Below are 21108 nucleotides of genomic sequence, written 5' to 3'. Positions count from 1 at the left end.
GCGTTCACGCATGGCTCCACCCTTTACCAGGAAAATAGATGGTGTGACCCTCGGCCGCTATTATAAACCCAACCGGATCGCTAGGCCGGAACTAACGGCGAAACATTTGTCTTTGTGGTCTGCTTCCGGCGTACTTTAACTTCTGTATCGACTGGTATCGGGGAAACCGAATGCCAACGGCATTCCACTATACTACACACAAAAAAAAAGGAAGAAGGGAAACTAACCATGATACTCGAGAAATATGGGGTACTTAAATAGATAACTCTTACGATTAAAAGCCACAATTTATCCTTGTTTTGTATAAAACTTGTTTATTAGTGGTTGAGAATATAAACTTTTTGACTTATTTGTATTTCAATTAAAAATTAATACTTGTGGTCTCTTTGGACCAACACTTATGAAATAGTCATAGCAATAATTAATGAGAGCTATTGGCAATATATTCTGCCATAAAATTTTGTGATCATTTCATGTAACATGGAAACCATTTTACAGTTTTCACCGACCACAAACATGTAACTACGGCAATATTTTCATCAACAGAAAAAACACCAAGACAAACCAGGTACCTAAATTACATAACAAAATATGCATCCGACACTTTGTCCAGGACAAATATTGAAACTCTGAATTCTCAGTACCCTGACACACTTACACTTTACAAAGCTCAACTCACAGATATCCATTGTGTTCAACTCACAGATTTGAACATGTATACATTGATTTGGTCGGCTCACTCGCTCCATCCCTTGGATGCACTTATTTGTTCATGGTCATTGAGCGTTTCACACGGTGGTCAAAGGCTTTTCCTCTAAAAGATATTTCTACAGCCTCTATTGCGGATACTCTTTTCAGGCATCACTCTCGATCAAGGACGACAATTCGAGTCATTATTATTGTCAAAATTTCAATTATGTAGTATGATGTTATGTTAGTATGATTTCATCGTACTTTGAAATCAGCGATTATTACCTAAGGTAATTCCGATAGGTGGAACCATAACTTACCTTTAATACTACTTGATCTCAGATCATTTCTGAAGGAGGACTTACGTTATTCCTCCGCAGAATTGGTTTTATGGCCAGCCACTCAGGTTACCGGAAGAATTTTTCATACATACCGAACCATCAATTGAAACTGAACCATTACTATCAAGTTTATCATCTTTTGCTGATATTAAACCAGTTCAGTCAACCATACATACCAGCCAAAAACCAGTCATATGTTGAAAACATAGTTCAAGAGATTTCGGACTAGTAGCATTCAACTTGCCTGAGCTTCCGGATGGTAGTAAAGTTGGCCAGCAAAATGATGATATTAGATCTATAAATGAGATACTTAACTATTTGAAAATCCAGACACCTGATTTTACTGTAAAGCGATTGGGTAAATTTGATCCGACGATATTGAATCGTAAGCGCCCATTGAAAATCTCTTTTTCCTCCTCTGATGTAGTTCACAATGTTCCTAGGAGCATTAAGTCATTATTAAAATCTGATAAGTTCAAAGCTGTTGTTGTAGCAACAGACAAAACACCGCTGCAAAATTCTTTCTACAAATCTCTCAAAACACAGTTTGATACACGCATTGCCGCCGCACCGGCGAGGTGAACATAAGAATTAAGTATGTGAATAGGTCACCTAGAAGTTTATCATCTGACAATGACAGGAGTATCCAACGGGGAAACTAATAGGATCCAACAGGAAGACCCACACACTTCGTTTATTTTATCAAAATGTGCAAAGACTACGAACAAATACTCACCAATTATACACAGCTACAAATTCTATCGATTTCACCAACTCTGAGCTGCTACTTACTACATTTAACGTAATTAGAAATGATCGTAATCACCGTCTTGTGTCCGAGAATAGCCTCGATCGCAAATCTTTCCTTTTGAACAACTTTGTTGATACTTTAAACCTAGTTCAACATAACCATATCTACAACTCTAGAGGTAGGATACTCGACTTAGTATTTACTAACTTTATCTGCGAAGTAACTGCAGAGCGTGACGTTGCACCCTTACTTACTGAAAACTTTAATCATCCTGCACTGAACATCTCGATTAAATCTCAAAATATTGAAGATGCTCAATAGTGTTTCCATCAAATAACAACCTTCGTTTTAACTTCCGTAAAGCGGACTTTCGTGGATTGTATGACGATATTGTCGTGATATTAATATTGCTGTGAAAAAATTTTACTATAACATCTATAACGTTATTTAAAAACATGTACCCAAATACTGCTTATCGCCGTCGAAATTTCCTCTATGGCTTATTGGAAGTACTAAACGTATATTGAATATAAAGGAGCACTATTTTATGAAGCGGAAGAGATCTAAACAACTATCATATTACGATGAATATGTTAGGTTGCGTCGTTTATCCAAGGATGCAATAGATTCTGATTATCAGGCTTATCTCGTGAATACCGAAAATTGTATATCCACGGACACCAACAATTTCTGGCGTTACGTGATTCAGAAACATGGTAATTCGCGTATTCCAGGCTGTATGACCTTTGCTGGCTCTGAGATCTCTGATCCCCTGGAAATAGTGCAGACCTTCTCTGTCTTGTTTTCTGAAGCCTTCAATCCTGGACTCACAACTATCAATAACTATAATCAGCAAGTCAACTGTCCTGCATCCTTCCACATTACTTCATTTTCTGTCGAGGAGGTAGAAATATGTATGAAACGATTAAAGAATGAGTTTACTGCTGGCGACGACGGTCTCCCAAGTTTTATTATTAAAGATTGTGCACCCTTACTCAGCAGACCTTTAACCTTTATATTTAATTTATGCTTAAAAAGTAAAACTTTTCCTGCAGTGTGGAAAAAACTCAGATAACGCCGATTTTTTAAAAAGGGAGACAAATTTAGTATTGAAAATTACCGACCTATTAGCATTTTAAACAATTGGTCAAAAGTCTTCGAGATGTTGCTATACTCTAGAATGAGCTACTGTGTTCGCCTATATATATCTGATCATCAGGACTGTTCGAACTGTTCAGCTATGACTAATTTAGCAGAGGTAACGCAGTTCATCAGCGACCACATGGATAAACAGCAACAAGTTGATATAATTTACACAGATTTTACAAAGGCATTTGATGGATTAGATCATGGAATACTTCTTTCTAAACTCGCAGAGATATACGCAGAGAACGCGCTATTCGAGATCTGGGTGTCTTATTTGATGACCAGTTGCAATTCAAAGACCATGTTAACGCTATAGTAAAGTCAGCCTCTGGTGCATTGAGTTTTATCATCAGACAATGTAAAAAATTTAACAACGTAGCCGCATTAACAGTGATTTTCTATGCGTTTGTTCGTACAAAATTGGAATATGGTTCTCTGGTTTGGTATCCTTGTTATACTTCTCACCAGCTCATGCTCTAGAGAGTGCAGAAGAGGTACATTTTAAAACAGTTGGTCAGTATCTTGAGCGAGGTGTTGACTAAGTTGCATTATTGGAAGAATTTAACTTTTCATCTTTGGGCAAGCAATTGTACTGTCGACTCACCTTCACTTCTTGCTCGAATTGGATTCATTATACTCAGACCTGGCATCAGAAATAGCAACACATACCAAGTTCCGATCGGTAGAACCAACGTTCTGATGCGGACGCCTATGACACGTATGGCACGGAACGCAAATAAAGAAGTTACCACTTAAACTATATATCCCTATTGTGACATATTATTATTATTATTTTTATCTCTTATTTTTGTTCTGAATTTATCTGAATTGTTATTAATTTTTGTTTTGTGCGCTTTACATCTTACTTTACTTTTTTTTCTTTGTTGTACATTATCCTGTAACTGGGTTTTCCCAATATATTATCCCTTATTATTATTATTATTAAAAACCTTTTATACACCAAGAATGGAGGTAAATAAAAAACGCCATTTATAAAATTACCTTATAATGTTATCGTTTTATAAGAATTGGTCAAACGAGACCACAGTACTAAACACTAGAAATTTCCGGATTTAGATAATAAATCTCCCCGTGTATAACATTTTTTAATCAACCCCTATCGAAACATCACGTAAACGCATTTCCGCTAATAATAACCAAAACGGTTCAATGAACACGTTTGCCGCACATGATTATAATTTTTGATACGGTACAATGAACATTTAATCAGAATAATTTTAATTAGCTACCTGTATATCAATTAATTGTTTATCTCACTGAATTTTAATTATTACTATTATATTCTATTGTAATATTTAACGCTTCCTTTCTTCATATAGAAATATTCCACGTCCCGTGTATTGTGTACATTTGTAGATAGTCACGTTGCAAAACATGTAGCAATTTAACTTCGTTTAGGGGATGCGTGCTGGAAGAAAGCGCCATTGTTTTTGCTTCCTGTTTTCGCAATTGCGCAAGAAAGCAACCCTCCTTGTAATTTTATTACGTACCTACTAGGAGCTTTTATTTTTCTTTCCCGCTATTTTTCTCACGTACACCCTCAGTTTCCTTCCTAATTTTATTACATCGCTATTCTTAGAAGCTTTGTCCGTAATATCGAACATTAACCAGTAAAGTATATAAATTTTAATGTAACGAAAATGATTGTGTTTAATCCTTTTTGCTTTTTGTTTCAAACAAACCAAAATTTACAATTCACTGAGCGATTTACATAAACCTTGAGAGTCGTTACATTTCTAAAATATTTACGAGGACACGGTTTCAGCTTTCTATATATCCGTACACGGCAGGATGTTGCTTGCTTATATTTATGGTGAAGTTATTTCATGTACAAGACCCAAAAGCTCTATATTTGATGAGTACCCGCCGATGGGTTTATGAATAAAACAACTCGCCCTCCAACAATTTCTTATACAAAGCAACAGATTGCCAACGCTGATAAACTCCCATTAAAATTTAATATGATTTCAATTCCAACTTACTATAAGAATTATTATATTGTAAAGAAATAACTTCAATAAAAGATATAAATGTTATGAAACTTCATGCAATTCTATTTGAAAAGGAACAGAATTTTATTGGACCATACGGATGTTGTTCTATTTCATCTAGTTGTCTCCAGTGTCCTTCTAGCTATTATATCGTCGCTGATTTATAACTCCCAACTCTATATAAAAGCGACTACCTCGCCACAATAAACAATAGGAAAATGCTTATATGAACCAACTGGGATTATTTGGCGATTTCATTGTGTTATATCCTCGCGACCGCATCAATCGATGTCAAATAAATGTTTAATAACCCATGTTACCCGAAACACCGCCGTTTAATTAATGCTTTAACTACTGTTTTAAATTCGTGCGCATTGGGTCATTAATTAATTGTTGGAGCTTCGGTGAGTATCGAAAATATTATCTTTCAATCTTCGATGGTATTTCTGTTGTACTTGTTTTCCATTTTATTTTTGGGTCGCGTAACAAATCCTTAATTAAAAATATAATAAATAAGGAAAAAGGAAAATTTAGTAGGTAAGGTTCGTGGACGTTTATTAGATCATCTTGATCAGTTTCGATGGGGCTTAATTAAAGCGACCTAGAAACCTCATAACTGTCATACTGTTGCAATATAACGCTCGCCCGAGGAGAAGCTATATTTCAACGGTTATTAATTAGAATCTGTGAATTGAAACCTACAATTATTTTAGTCTGGCGCATAAAATTGTATTTGAGTGAAATTTAATTATTTAAATTAATCTTAATTTAGTTAATTGGTTTTTTATCAACCGCTGCATTGAGATCAAGCTTCTTTTATCATGATCCGTAATATATTTCAATATCGTCCTTAATGTCACTAAACATTATCCCTTTATTCTCTCAATTGATACATCAACACTGTCCTGCTCCCTCCAATATCTATCTGATCTTTATCAGATCCCTACATCATTTCTGATATCTTCTAATATCAATATCTAACAACTCGTAACATCTCGTAATCCCGATGCGTAATCATTCGTTATTATATGACACGTATAACTTTTAATTTTAAATTTGATGGGGTCACTTTGAAGAAGACGTGATTATTGTAAATCTTGAATCTACTTGAATGTCAAAAACAATAATGAACGTTGTTGAAGTTAAAGTATTATTGTGTACACAGTTATTTTTAGTTATAAAGCCTAGAAAAAAAGGCTATCACACTATCAGGGTAGGACTGTAAAGTCCTGTAGATCATGGTAAAGCTGTGATAGTTAAAAAGGTGTAGGATTCTTACAAATCAGAATAGGTAAGTTTGATTGAGCAATATAAGAGAGTGGGTGTATTTCTGTGTATATGGAATACGGTTGCATACGAAAAAATTTAGTTGATGAAATAATTAGTTTCTTATTATAGAATTAATTTAATACTAAAACCATTTCTTAATCAATTTAAATAGTTCATAAATTATTTATAACTAATTGTTTAAAAAATGAAGATCAGAAACCACTTTTACCTTCATCTTTACATTTCGGTTCTTCATACCGATCATAATCGCGTTTAATTTTCCTTTTGTCGATCAATTTGTCCGGTAATTCACCTTTCGATTGAGTTTGTGCACTGATTAAGTTCGCCGATTGAAAAATCAAAATCGTCGCGAAATAAACTCGATGATTCATAATTGTGTTGTTTTTGTGTTTTCCGGGTAATCTCAAAACCACAGGGGTACTCACAATTTTAATACAACAATTCTGTTTTATAAAAGCATCGCACCTAAACAAACTAAAATGATCGCAAACAGATTAATTTTTATTTGATTATTGGGTTAACTCAGATAAGAGGTTATCAATTAACACGAACCTTGGTTAACTCATTTAGATGTCTTGTTGATGTTGTCATCTTATTTAAAATTGGGTATGTAGTGGATTTTTGTAAATAGGATCAAGGTTACTGTTTTTTTAAATATATTAACACTCAATTTTCACAAATTTTTGTGAGCAGTAATAAATTAATAACATTGGCAAAACATCCATCGATATATGATGAAATATTAAATTTCTTGATAGATATAAGAAATTATAAGTCATCAAAGTGACCATAAAGTATACTAAACAGTTTTATGTTATGAAAAGATGGGAAAATTTTGTAACTATGGTGTATCCATAAGTTGTATATTAACTAATGAAGTTAGCAGTAGCTAATGAACCTTGATTTATACTTGTTGCTTGAAAACTAGTGCAAGGTTTTTGACATCAATACCACGAAAAATTTTACGACTTAAATAACTACCCTTTTTGTGTAGTTGTTTCAGTAGAGCAGACAATATCAAATTAAATCCCGGTGTTTTCTTTGTACTTAAGTTATCTTTGATTGTGTGGCTTATTTCTTTTGGTGGTACAGATGGTTTATATTCGAAATGCACTCATTAGGTCGAAATGTTTTTTCGAGATAATCGGCAAAGAGTTGAGCTTTTTGTGAGGAGTTTTTTGCCTGAGATTGGTCATCTTAATCGCTTTAATCGCGGGTCTCTTGTGATTCGCCATTGTTTACTTTTGTACTTACTAACTCTCTTACCCCGAGTGGGCAACTACTTCCGCTCTTGAGATTTTTGGCAACGTTTGGTGTTAATTTCCAAGCCACTTCTTGAATGTAGCAACTGAGTTTCTCCACTTCGTTTTCTAATTTATCAGGGGTCTTCTGTATGACTCTTATGTTTATCTTTTGTCCTAAGAAAGCTTTCACATATTATAGTTCGTCAGCGGAGTTGTCAAGGTGAGATTTTTTTCTTTTTATATGATTGTTTGACTTAGTGCCATAATAATAGGAGAATCTACGTCAAACTCCTCTGTAACGTTGATAAAACGTTGTAGTCAGACGTGATCCTCAATACGTAGTTTTACAGTTAAAGTCATCTCCAAGTATGAATTAGCTTTGGAAGTTGTGGAGTAATTTCAAATTATCTGAACTCTTAAGGTTATGCCTTTTTCTATCTTTGTGTCTATTACTTTGTAACTATTACCGCACTTCCTCTCCTAATACTTTAGTTCATAATGCAAGTGATGAGATAAGATAAGATAGTGTCCACAAACAGCAAAACTGCAAGCAAAAAAAAGTCTTTTTTTTTTGACAGTTTTTGTAATGTATGCCGTTATATACAGTGCAGTCATACATCAATTTTATGGTTTATAAGGGCAACACCTAGCTTATCGCTTTGTTATAGCAACCTGTTGGCATTCCAAGTCATGACACGAAACATATTGCCTGTTGGATTTTCTTGCTAGCAGTTTTGCTGTTTCTGGACACTATCTTATCAAGTCCAATAATATTAGTCTTGGTTATCTCTTCATGTTTGTGTGGTTCCTTTAAAATCAGCTGTAACCTCTGATAAATATCTATCGCATCACTTACATTTTGACTACTCATTACTTCGCATGATTCTCTTTGTATCGTTTCCAACTGAGTTGGATTTGTTCTTGCACGAACGCATAGGATTGAGACTTGATGACCTTCTGTACAGTTACTAGAGTTGTCGCTCTAGGTAGAGAGGATTCTTTTGGTTTTTCCCATGTCGACGTTTTGTAAAGTTCAATTACTACTCTGTAGCTAGTAAGGTGCCTTGGGGACGATGTCGTCCTTAGCACATTTCAAGGTGAGATGATCTCTGATTTTGGTGATCTTATAAATTTTATTGATATGTTCAGTTTTAGCAAACAATATCATGAAGAGTGGTGATGGCTCGTTTGTGTTCAATTTCATCATATTAACTGCATCCTATCTTTTGTAGTTTTTCTGGAGTATCTAGATCCTTTATTATTTGATCTATACTACACTTTTTATGTAATTTTTTAATATCAACTTTTATTGGTCTATCTTGTTTTCGAATGACGATCAGTATATTTTCTGTTCTTACAATAAGTTTGCTACTGTTTTATTTTAAGTTTGCTATTTACTGTTTATTCTAGACCTGTGTTGTTCATTATATCTTTGTTACCATTTCTGGTCAGTTCCACAAATTATTTTTAGGTCACTTATTCATTCTTTGCAGTGAGTTTGCGTTGATTGCTAATATATGAATGAAGGCGGACTAATAGTTGCACATCCTCCAATATACAGGGTTTCATCTAAGATATCTCTAAGATCATAAATCGCAAGAATCGTTCAAATCGGCTAAATATCAATAAATTTTATTATTATGCAGAAAATTGCCTTCATCGCTATATTTGTGTACTCTGTGCTTTCTAGGGATTTTGCATTCTTTTGCAATTTGGGATGAAATAATGATTGATCATAAGTATGCATAACACTTAGATGTTGCAGCAATGGCCTCATTTCCTATAAAAACGGTGCCCAATATTTATCATTGCACAACAAACTTTCTAGTTTTCTAGCAATCTTTCGTGGTGTTATCGATCTCCAATAATACAAATGTCACCTTTGAATAAACTTCGAGAGTTTAGCCTCCAAGAATTTCCCAGATTTGTTGTTATTCCGACTCAGCTCGACTAAAGCGTTCTCATTTTTTCACTTCTTTTCTGCGAAGGTTTACCGTTCATTTCATTATATTTCTTCGTTAACTATTATTTACATGTATTAGTGAGATTTTTAGTTTCTCGCTTTCTTGCGTTAGCCATAATCTTCTTTGAGTTCAGGAGCTACAATTAAAACTACCATTTAAATTACAACAATTTAAATTAAATTTTAAATTTTAATTTCGCCTTACACTTCGAATACTAATTCCTCATTTGTAATATAATACAGCATTATAAACTTTGACATGAATAATATCTAAGCAAACTTATGCCATTATTTGCATCAAATAATAACGGATATCTGCGAAGTTGGTACGAGATACGTCCCCCTAAGACGCTAAATAGGTCAACTTTTAATTGACACTGACGATCAGACTTAATTGTACTAAACTGTACGTGGAATAGTTACGTGACTTGGCAATGTCATGCATTTCCCGTAAAGATCATGGTAGTGGTATCTATACGACCGCCCAATTATTGATTCGTATTGAAACACGATTGTATACGACTAATTGATTGCCATGGTACAGTACAAACGACCCGAATAGATATAGTGTTACGAAACGTATTCAGAGTAGATTCGAGGTAAACCTACATCGTATGTGCATCAGCGGCGAATCTGTTTACATCGTACCAACCATAATAGTAATTTCGGAGAGTGGAGTATCGTTTTCCAGCGGTAAAGTCGAAAGCTGACTTTTATGTGGAGGTTACGTGGGATATAGTCGAAAATTGCAACGTAAAACCACTATCTCCAAAACTACTAAAACTTTGCAAAATTTTCAAATTGAATATCAGTTTCTATATGCCTCATTTAATATTTATATTATTGTATGCAGTTTTTCCAACGTTTATTTTTTAAACGTTTTGATACTGAATTTTAATCCTGTAATAACATCGGTAGTTTATAATACAACTTTACTTGCAATACGAACGATAAGAGGATTAAAATTGGTTGCTTCCGCTTAAAAACTGTTCCTAAAATTTTTATTCGAGCCCATTTTTCATTTGCTACTGCTTAAAAAATCCATACACAATGTTTATTGCGGGATCAATTGAAAAATCGGTACACACAAAAAATATTCTAAGTACTCGTAATTCCCCGACTTCGATTTAAATTCGTTCAGTTAATTCTTTTCCTTTTACTAATCTTTTAGAAGTACCTAGAAAGATAACGATTGATGATTTAGCATGTTACCGTTAGAAATGAGATATCTTACAGATACTTACGGGTTCGTGTTTTGTGTTTTACCCCGGGGAGACTTTGAAAGCTCAATAGGTGCTCACTTAGACGAGATCTTTAAAGGAGATGAAACTGCCGAAGCTTTTAAACTGAAAGCTTCTTTATAGAGCTTTGGCATTGGAAAAACAACCGAGTTAACCCTTGAAATCGATTCCAAAGCTTGTTCCTAAGGAAATTACGGTCGTATGCAGGTGACAAAGATTTGTGCCTCGTTCTTCTTTTAAAGTATTTTTATTTTCATAAATTATTTAATGAATATCATTTATTCTTTGAAACGGATTTCGTACCGCAATTATTATTCGTATTCAAGTTTATAGTCAATTACTGCACTTCCAATCTCGTGGCAGTTCTAACGATCAATAGCGTAACTGACGTAAAGTTTTAGTCTGGTATAGACATGATTAAACCGCCTGAAATGTCTTGGTAAATTTCTCTCGAATAGTTATAAGATGACTATCGAATTATTAACTTTCTAAGCTTTCAGCAATTAAACTTTATAATCTTCAAAATACTAAACCCTATCGTATTATTCTTTTTTAATTACTTCTACAATTGGTGTTTCCTCAGCGTTTTCTCAATGTCACACTAAAGCACGACATTCACAATAAAGGAATCAATCATCTTAAGCCTCGACAATTCCCCGGAGCTTTCTAACGAAGGAGCCGCTCTGAAAGCGATGTCTACGTCAATTTAGGAAACCGAAAACTTGTCCTCTATAAGAAATGCTCGTGAAAAGAGAGCTTTAATCCACTTCGAAGAGTACACGAAGGTATGGGAATGGCGCGGTCCAGAAGACGCAAATACCAAACCTTAACACCCACCCTTTGTGTTGAGATAAAAACCGAACGCGCACAATCTAATTTTTCCACGCTGTTTTTCCGGATCGAATGACGAAAATTCTGTATCCGTTCAACCCCAAACAAAATAACAAGACTTCTGATTATTAAATGAGCCAACCTAACTTAATGAGGATCACGAAATCTGATTGTTATCCCTCGGGTTTGTTATAATACGATTGTTTCAAATATAACAAAGAGATTTTTTCTTTCGTTTTTTAGCTCTTTTTTTCCTTTTGTCGAAGTTTTTCCCGTTTGCGGTCATTGTATATACTGTTAATTCATGGTTGAATATATTCCACACTATTGCCAGAACATTACAGGAGCTGTTATTTGCACTGGCCGTGTTCAGTCTATTTATTTTAAAATTACACAGACACACATGGAATAATAGATATCGTTAAATGTAGTGTTAAGTTCGGTGCCTATTTCCAAGTGAAAACACACGTTGTCCAGCTTTAATTGTTTACTCCACAACGTCGTTTATCGTAACTCACACCACCAGCTTAGTTCTTTTCATTTAATTGTGATTAAAGGGTTAAATCTCATTAAATCAAGTATACCTATTGTTTTCCGCATTTAATATGACTAATACTTTATATTTTTTTAAAATATTAATTATGTAAAAATCATTTAAAAATTCAAGTGCTTAATTCGCTTTTAAAGTACTTTAGGGCGGTATCACAGACTGTTCTTTAAGAAATACGTAAGTTTACCTCACGTAGGATGTCGTTGAAGAGTTGTACTTTGAAAAGAGTAAAATTCGTTGTCATCTGGTCAGCACACCCCAAAACAGTGCAAGAAAAGTTAATGAACCCCAGTACAAGGACTTCCAATACCTTGTAGGGATCATTAAGCTTCATGGCATTCTTGCGATGTAATGGAGGAAATACTACTAAAGGTCGTTATCTAAAAGGTCGGAGGGCGAAGCAATCAACGACCAATGAGACTAATGATTCACACCTGTATGATGCAAACGTTGAGATTCCCCTTCCTCTAGATCCAGCTAAGAAAAATTCGTCAACGGGCAACAGAATTGTTAAGTAACCCTACGGTGTGCCAAATGCTCAGATGTTTATTTAACCCTCCGCATACAAGATGGGGTATCATATACCCAGCTTCAGGAAAACTGAAAAAATTGAAAAACAAAATTATGTAATACCCCACCTAGTATGGCATGTGAGTTTGATTCACCTCATATGCGGAGGCTTAATATCACACTGCTAGAGACTCAAGGAGATGAAGGTCATATTCGCTAGCTGTAATAGCCTGCACCATTTAGGCTTCAAAATCTGCACTAGCACCCTGTATAATAGATCGCCAGCTTTGCAAAGCAACTTCCTAAATGAACCAGCATGTTTGCAGTCTCATGGACTCGATGCCACGAAGAATTCTCGAAGAGCAAGATCCACTGAATCAACACTGAAATCTTGCGCTAATCAGATAGTCTACAACGGTGTTGTCGCCAAAACCATTAAGCTGTCCGAAATAGTAAACAGAAAATTTATTTTTCTTAAACTTCAACTTGTTATTTGACGACTGTATATATCATCATTGTGAGTTTTCATAATAAATAAATGACGAGGCAGACCCATCGTTGTAATGAAAGGATTTCTTAAATTATGGACACAAGGCACAAGAGAATTATACCCATCATTGTCTACGTCATACGTCTCTATCATTAGCATAACGATGATTATTCTGGGTTAAATTCTACCCTCCCCCCAAGTTCAACACGCAACTGATTTAGTGAACACTTTCCGTAACGTATATTGATCTCGATATTGCAACACAATTTCACTTTAACTTTAGCAGCACGGATATTCCCTCCACCGTTATGTTGATTGGGACTGAAGCCTCTGACAGCTTTTATATCTGCTCTTTATTTGCAAATAGCTAAATTGAGCTACATATTTTCGAGAACACGAAGAAAATTGATGTTTTCAAACCTCATTTTCAAAAATACAATAATTGTAAATTATAAAATAGTTAATTTAAATAAAGATTAGAATTAGAAATTAAAGAAGAAGAAAAGATTACAAGATTAGAAATTGGATTAGAAAGTGTGAAATGCAAGATTAATGCCGGATTAATGGTTCGTTCAGTGAGCGCTCGACGAATTTACAGATATTCAAGAACATAATACAAGAAGAATATAAAAGTAGGATTGCTACATCTTGTAGATCTTTAGCAAACCCGCTACATTGATACAGTTAATGATGTTTTGAATAATTTTCAATTATTTATTGAAAAATTAGTAAGCATTACGACTGATGCAGCTCCTGTAAGGTTAGGAAAAAACCAAGAACTTATTGGTCTTTTGAAATTTGATAGTCATCAAATTTCCAATTTTGTACCAGTTCATTGTATACATTTATTCTGCGAGGTGGCCGTCGTCAGTGATAATGTAGTTCTGTTTCTATCTAAACACCAAATCAAGATTTCATGCTGTAGTCCCAGCGTCAAATCCCGAGTTGGGTTGAAGGTCAATACCACTGTATTCCTAATATCTGAGGTGATTGTCGACTAATCAAACAGCATGACCAATACAACTGCGATGTGGCAATCGCAATCTCGCTTAATGTGCACAAACAATTTTGCAGAAACGTACAACTCAGCTAAATGTACGCCGACATCGATTCTAGCGTTAATTAACAAAAAAAATAAAAACGTTTAACAATGTAGATTTTTTTATGATCTAATCTAAACGAAAAGTAATACTAAAAGATAGAACAAGTGATGTTGAAGTTTATATTGTAGGTATTTGGAGAGTGTAAGAAATGCGCTCAATCTACAAGATGAAAAGTAACAACTTCTTTCGTCAACCAACCCTATATATCAAACTTTACTTTGTTCGCGACCGTTTTACATCAACTGCAATAAAACTTTAGACATTCTTGATGGATAGTCCACGTTGCGAATGGGAATCCCAACAAATTTTCTTGCGTTTTTCCACGTCGGAGCAATGAGGTTTTCAACACGAAATTAAGCAATTCCTTTAATTTCTAAACGATGAATGAACGCTACAAAAACCTTATTGCCAGGGAACGAAAAAAAATTAATTCTATTAAAAACAGTTTGTCACTGTCATCAGAATTCTCCTCGGGGGTTCTTGTGCATCAATCATCTCGCGGAATTATGCGCATTTCATTATCCCCTTTTCGACCGTCACCGCCACAAACAACGAAATCGTGCAAATATATCAAACCTGATTTTGCATAATCGTCTTTCGTCATTAGTCGACTCGTAACGAATTTCGAATTCTAAATTTAGAACTATAGTTTCAATACTAACTTGAAGCGTAAAATCGTAGAATACTACAAACACTTAAAGGAGCGTTTGATGTTCTCAAACACACGTAATTAATGTTCGATGGATATTGAAGTGAAATGTGCTTGGATATTGCGCAAAGGGTTGTTTGTAGTGGGTATTGACAACGAAATTCTCGAAAATTAATTGTTATAAATGAAACGAATTTAGAAATAAAAAGAGTTTTACTTTTTTATCTCTTTTCCAACAGATCGATCAACTTTTTAACTTTACCCCAAAACCTATTTACACCCTTTGTCTCCAGTTTTTTGCACAACCCTCCTTCTCAACGTATTGAAGTGGCCGATCGTTCGATTTGCTCCCTTCCTTCTCCTATACCAAATTAACTCGACAAAAACCCACCCTTACAAAATTTCGATCGAAATTCACAATTTTCCGGCTCGTTCGTTGTCGAAGGGGCAAGGAGGTGTGATTAACCGAACATCGAATTCATTTATATTCTGAACACGCAAAAAAAGACAAAAAACAGACCCGTCTTTCTTTGAAATTCGTCCTTTTGTTCTTAATCTGCTAATTAGAAGATTTATATAATAGGCGATGTCACAAACTAAACGCGAGCATGACAAAAGATGATGAGCAGAGCTTTTACAAATTTTCCAACTAATAGTCGAATGGTGGTTTGCGATATGCGAATGCGACCCCAAGTTTAACAGGCAACAAACAAAATGCAACATCCAACAACAGATAATGAGGACGCCTGCGGAGGAAGGTTGAAAAGGTGACATAACAATTTTATTCTAGTCAGAGGGGTAAGCTTATTTATGTAGATGTGTATGTTGTTGGTAAACGTATGAAGTTGTGAATCATAAATATATGAGATAGTTTAGCAACATAAAATTTATGCACACATGGGTTAGAAACGATTCAAATTGATTGATGGTTAACGAAAAAAATTTAAGCCTATGAAGTGATCGACGATGTACCAACTCACGTCAGAACGTCAAACGCGTCAAATTATGCCCACACGCTCGACTCGTTCCAATTTCATAAATTATTACCGCTCCACCGAACGTTCTGTTTAATTTAAATTACGCCTAGAATGTTCTAACCGTTGTTCGGTTTGGTGCAAACTGCCAACTGTTCGTATTGTATCCATTTATTCACGATGGATATCGCTCCCGAATAATACATTCAAATACCTTATGAAATTGCTCGGGAGTATTTCAATAAAGTTTACACTTCAGTCAATATTTTGAAACGCATTTCAATAGGTGCCACTATCATTTATTTTATTGGAAAAAATTGCAATTTTTAATTCTTTTCGCGAGAAGAAAAAAATGAAATTTAGATCGTTCAAAACGTCTCCGATACAAAAGTGTAGTTAGTACTTATAGTACTTAATCGTCACGCAACGAACACAAATCCAAAATTTATTGCGGCTTCATACTTCAGGATTTCAGCGTAAAACGCCACTGTATCACGGCCTTGTCAGTAATCGTAACCACCACACAATTTACGACGAAAATTAATCGCTGATAAACGATGTACAAAAGCTTACTCAATACCATGCTTTTTTTCATTTTCCCACCACATAAAATTTATTACAAATTCAAATATTAATAAACTAAAGTTTAAGTTGAAATAAAAAAATATCAAATCTAACATCAATTTTAAAAAATTATTTACGCTTTATTTATAGGTAGGTATAACAAAATAAACCTTAAAGCTTTCTTTTTAATTTAGTATGCGCATCGTTTCTGAACTTCTAGGAATTAATAAGTTACAAGAGATATTCTGACGTCGATAAAATCTCGGGAAAAGACCGGTATTTCTTTGGTTATCAAAAGATCTGTCAGCAAGTCCTATCCTCAAAGTCCTCAAAGACATAATGGCTCGTACTACTTGTAAAGCATGGGTGACCCTTATACGGCTGATGGGGAAGGACGAAAGGCGAATGTTGTATTGGGCAAACTCCTCAATTCTATAGAAGCCCGATAAGTTTTGATCCCAATATCAAGCCTCGGAAAGCGGAAGGAGACTGTAGAAGACGAAACTAGCGTAATTAATAAATGATCGGAAGTAGTTAGTGAAAAGGATAGCAAAAATTTGGACATTGCGCTAATATTGGAATCAAAGAAGAAAAGAGTATATACAGTATATAAGCAATATATACAATATTTTTGTTGTACGTTTAGGTAATATTGGTCATCTGCTGTAATTATTTTATTTAAATTGTTTTAAGGTAGGTGTCCACTGCGAGAAATGCTCTCGAGAAAAGCTATCGACCCCACCAACTTTCGGAGAGTGAACAGGTTGAGACTTGTACTCAAGTGGACACGCACAATTTATCTATCGTGAGAGTAACTGGCAAAAAACGAACACGGTTCAAATTTTGCTGCGAGTAGCTGCGAGTTTTCTCAATATAACACGTTTAAGGATGACGCTTAAAAGAAAATAGTCCCAAGAAGACATATTTGAATTAATTGAAGTGTATGAAGAAAATTCAATTCTTTGGAATACCAAATCTAAAGAACACAGAAATCGGGAAGCGAGGGATGCAATTTTAACAAGTATTGGACAGAAATTTAAACGGGATTTGTACCATTGGTAATATCTAGTCTTTTGAAAACATCATTGGGTTTTCTGACAGTAAAATTAAGTTTTCTGCTAACACTGTTTGGTTTTTTAGTAGTAGTGTGTAGCCTTCTGTAAGAAGGATGTGCTTCTTTTGTAATATTTAGTCTTTCACTAGCAATATTTAGTCTTCTGCCAGCAATATCTAGTCTTTTGCAGCAATATCTAGTCTTCTACCAACAATATTTCGTCTTCTGGTAGTAGTGTGAAGCCTTCTGTACGAAGAATCTGCTTCATTTGCAACATCCAGTGATTCATTAATAATACTTAGTCTTCTGTTAGCAATATCTAGTCTTTTGCAGCAATATCTAGTCTTCTATCAACAGTATTTCGTCTTCTGGTGGTAGTGTTAAGTCTTCTGTAGGAAGAATGTGCTTCATTTGCAATATCAAGTCTTTCACTAGCAATACTTAGTCTTCTGCCAGCAATATCTAGTCTTTTGCAGCAATATCTAGTCTTCTATCAACAGTATTTCGTCTTCTGGTAGTAGTGTAAAGCCTTCTGTAAGAAGAATCTACTTCATTTGCAACATCTAGTGATTCATTAATAATACTTAGTCTTCTGTCAGCAATATCTAGTCTTTTGCAGCAATATCTAGTCTTCTATCAACAGTATTTCGTCTTCTGGTAGTAGTGTTAAGTCTTCTGTAAGAAGGATGTGCTTCATTTGCAATATCAAGTCTTTCACTAGCAATACTTAGTCTTCTGCCAGCAATATCTAGCGTTTTGCAGCAATATCTAGTCTTCTACCAACAGTATTTCGTCTTTTGGTAGTAGTGTGAAGCCTTTTGTAAGAAGAATCTGCTTCATTTGCAACATCTAGTGATCCATTAATAATACTTAGTCTTCTATCAACAATATCTAGTCTCTTTCAGCAATTGAGGCGTTTAAGTTTATATTTTCTAATAATTTTCCAAAATACTGCCAATCCACTATTAAGCTATCACGACAATAAACTTATAGTTTGCATTTATAAGTGCCATTAAAGCAACCGAGTTCACTTTTTTGTGAATCAGTATGCCAAATAACTAACAATTTGATAACGAATGTTGATATTTGTTGATACCCAGCTCTAATCTGTTTGTTTTTTTTTTAATTTTGTACAACACTATTGCACTTGCAATTTTTTTTACATCTATGTTTACACACACCAAACACTAAAAGAAAATAAATTTTACCTTCCATAGCACGAACACATTTCACTAGTGAACACGGTCCTGAGAGAACTGTCTGAGAGAAAGTTCTCGGAAGTTTTATAGAAGGTTTCGGAGAGCAAAAACAGTCTCAAGTACACACACAGTTGAGAGTAGATATCGAGAGTTACTCTCAAAAGTTTCTCTCAACTGGACACCTAGCTTTAAATTTATAATTTTTAGGTTCTCTAAAAGTCATTTAAAATCGAATAAAGCACCAGGCCACGATAATATCACCGTAGAGATGGTTAAACCTATGCAACAAAATATGGCAGCCTGGACGCTAGTCTAAAGATTAGATGCATGTATCCATATTTATGCCAGTACATAAAAAAAGTTCTACATAACAAGACAAGTCTCCCAGACTGTTCAACACACATGGCAAATATATAATACGACATTCTCTTGAGCACTACGACGCAAAGGTGCTAATCAGGTAAGAAAAGCTACGTTAACGATACGAGTATGTATTCTTTTCTGATCGGGCCAAATTATATAAACCAAATCAAGAACGAATATTAGGCGAATGTATGGTGAAATAATTGTAAAGGACTCATGTTTTGCCACATAAGCAAGAATACACATGGGAAAGACCCTCACTGTCAATGTAATTGACTATATTATATTGAAACAACATGTCAAGACTGCAGAATCAAACGAGGAGCAAATTGTGACTTCTACCACTTTCTACTAGTGACAAAAACCATATTTCCATATAAATACTATAAGGGAAAAAACAACAGGAAAAGGATTACAAACTGAACCTATTACAAGAACCAAGTATAAAGCAACTCTATCAAAGACGATTAGAAACCCAACTTGAACTAAAATCCATAAGCAACGATATGGAAATAAAACACAATAGTATCAAAGAAGCGATCCACACAGCAGCTGAAAACATACATATTACCACCTCTGGATGACTGAAGAGACTAGAGAATTAATTAAAGAAGAAAAGAAAAGATCTCAGAAAAGGTTTTCAAAAAATATAAACGAAACTAGACAGGAATATAAAGAATATAACCAGAAAGTAATATAACCAGACAAATTTCCTTGGGAGAAAAACCTGCGTTGGAAAACAAATGACAAGATATAGAATTTTTACTTGGGCGCTAACAATGACGCAAGATAAACAGAAGCATGGAGATGTCTCAAACGACTCAAATCGAATCACTCCAGATTATACAACGATTTCACCAACCTTTATCGATAATCAAGGAATAACGAGAATTGAGATTGCTAAATCATGAAAATCACAATTTTAGAAGAAAAAGATAAAGGACATACAAAGAATAAAGAATGGATGATCAGCAGGACGACCAGGGAACATTCCAGGTAAACTGATTAAGTACAGATGTAACGTGCTAAGCCACAGATTTAAGGGGTTTAATGAACAAGTGTTGTGAACAAATAAAGATATCAATTGAATGGAAGACTGTATAATTCAATCAATCACGAATCATGGAAGAAATTGTTTGGCTGATCTTGTACGAACAAATTGTTTGCAATAATTAATGGAGAAAGTAACACAGATACAATAAGAAGTACATCTAGCATTTATCGATTTGGAGAAGGCATATGACTACATTCCTAGATGGAAATTGCGGCAAGTGTTAACAACTACTCAAACCATGAGGGTTGGTTTAATAGCCATTAGAAAGTGCCTATACACAGACAATATAACCTATGTAAAAACGGGAAAAGAACTGTCTGAAGCAATCAACAGGACGAAAGAATTACGACACGAGTTTGGTTTGTCACCATTTCTGTTCAACATTTATATTGAAATGGCTTTAATAGTTTGCAATGGCGATATGCAATAACGAAACCCTGTTCTCTCCCAAGACTAGGTGGTTATCGTCAGGACGCGTACGACTTGGAATTTAAGACTATACTTAACTCATGACTAGTGGTTTAGTACCAGGTTAACCTTAATAAAACAGAATATTTAGTAATGTAAAATAAATAAAAGCCGTAATGAGGCTTAAACAAAGTTTATTGGGAAAATATTATAAGTTCGGTGCTACTCGTGTTTAGGCATCGACAGGCTACTACACGATGAGAGAAAAAATATGAGTTATTATAAATCTAAATACAGATAAATGTTAGGTATTAGTTTATACTGTATGTTTGAAAAGTAATATTTATCGTCATATGGCTACAGACTCAATTCAGCAGGGATAAACCAGACATTAAGTAACAACATTATATGCGAGTTCAAAATATACCCAAATTTTCTATAAAACTTTTTTAAATAAATGCACAAGAATGAAAACAATCAAGATTTTCGATTGGGAATGATCTGAAAAACGTAAAGTAAGCAATGTGACAATCAGGCGAACTGATTATTAATCTATTTTTTATATATATGACCTCCATTACTTAAACCGCTTGGATATTCTATAACCTGATGTGTCGAACAAAACCGAGAGAAAACGTATTATTATGTAAATTTAAATATGGAAAAAGTTCGTAAAACTAT

The 21108-nt window shown here is 34.6% G+C and overlaps 1 protein-coding gene across 4 annotated transcripts in view; it reads right to left on the bottom strand.

The window, feature by feature from the left end:
• Window positions 1-21108, bottom strand: part of LOC111428558 (defective proboscis extension response 13) — a 262116-nt gene that overhangs the window by 132895 nt on the left and 108113 nt on the right. For 2 of the 4 annotated variants that reach the window (XM_023064170.2, XM_023064245.2), the window contains exon 1: window positions 6439-6715. The exons of the other annotated variants lie outside the window; for them this stretch is intronic. In XM_023064170.2, coding sequence (XP_022919938.1) covers window positions 6439-6601 — 163 coding nt within the window. In that variant the 5' untranslated portion in view covers window positions 6602-6715. Of the gene's footprint in view, window positions 1-6438; window positions 6716-21108 lie in introns of those variants that run through there. 4 annotated transcript variants of the gene reach the window in all.

Source organism: Onthophagus taurus, chromosome 7 (genome assembly GCF_036711975.1).
Source record: "Onthophagus taurus isolate NC chromosome 7, IU_Otau_3.0, whole genome shotgun sequence".
Lineage (NCBI taxonomy): Eukaryota > Metazoa > Arthropoda > Insecta > Coleoptera > Scarabaeidae > Onthophagus > Onthophagus taurus.
The sequence above is the reverse complement of the archived record's forward strand: the minus strand, read 5'-3'. Positions and strand labels throughout refer to the sequence as shown.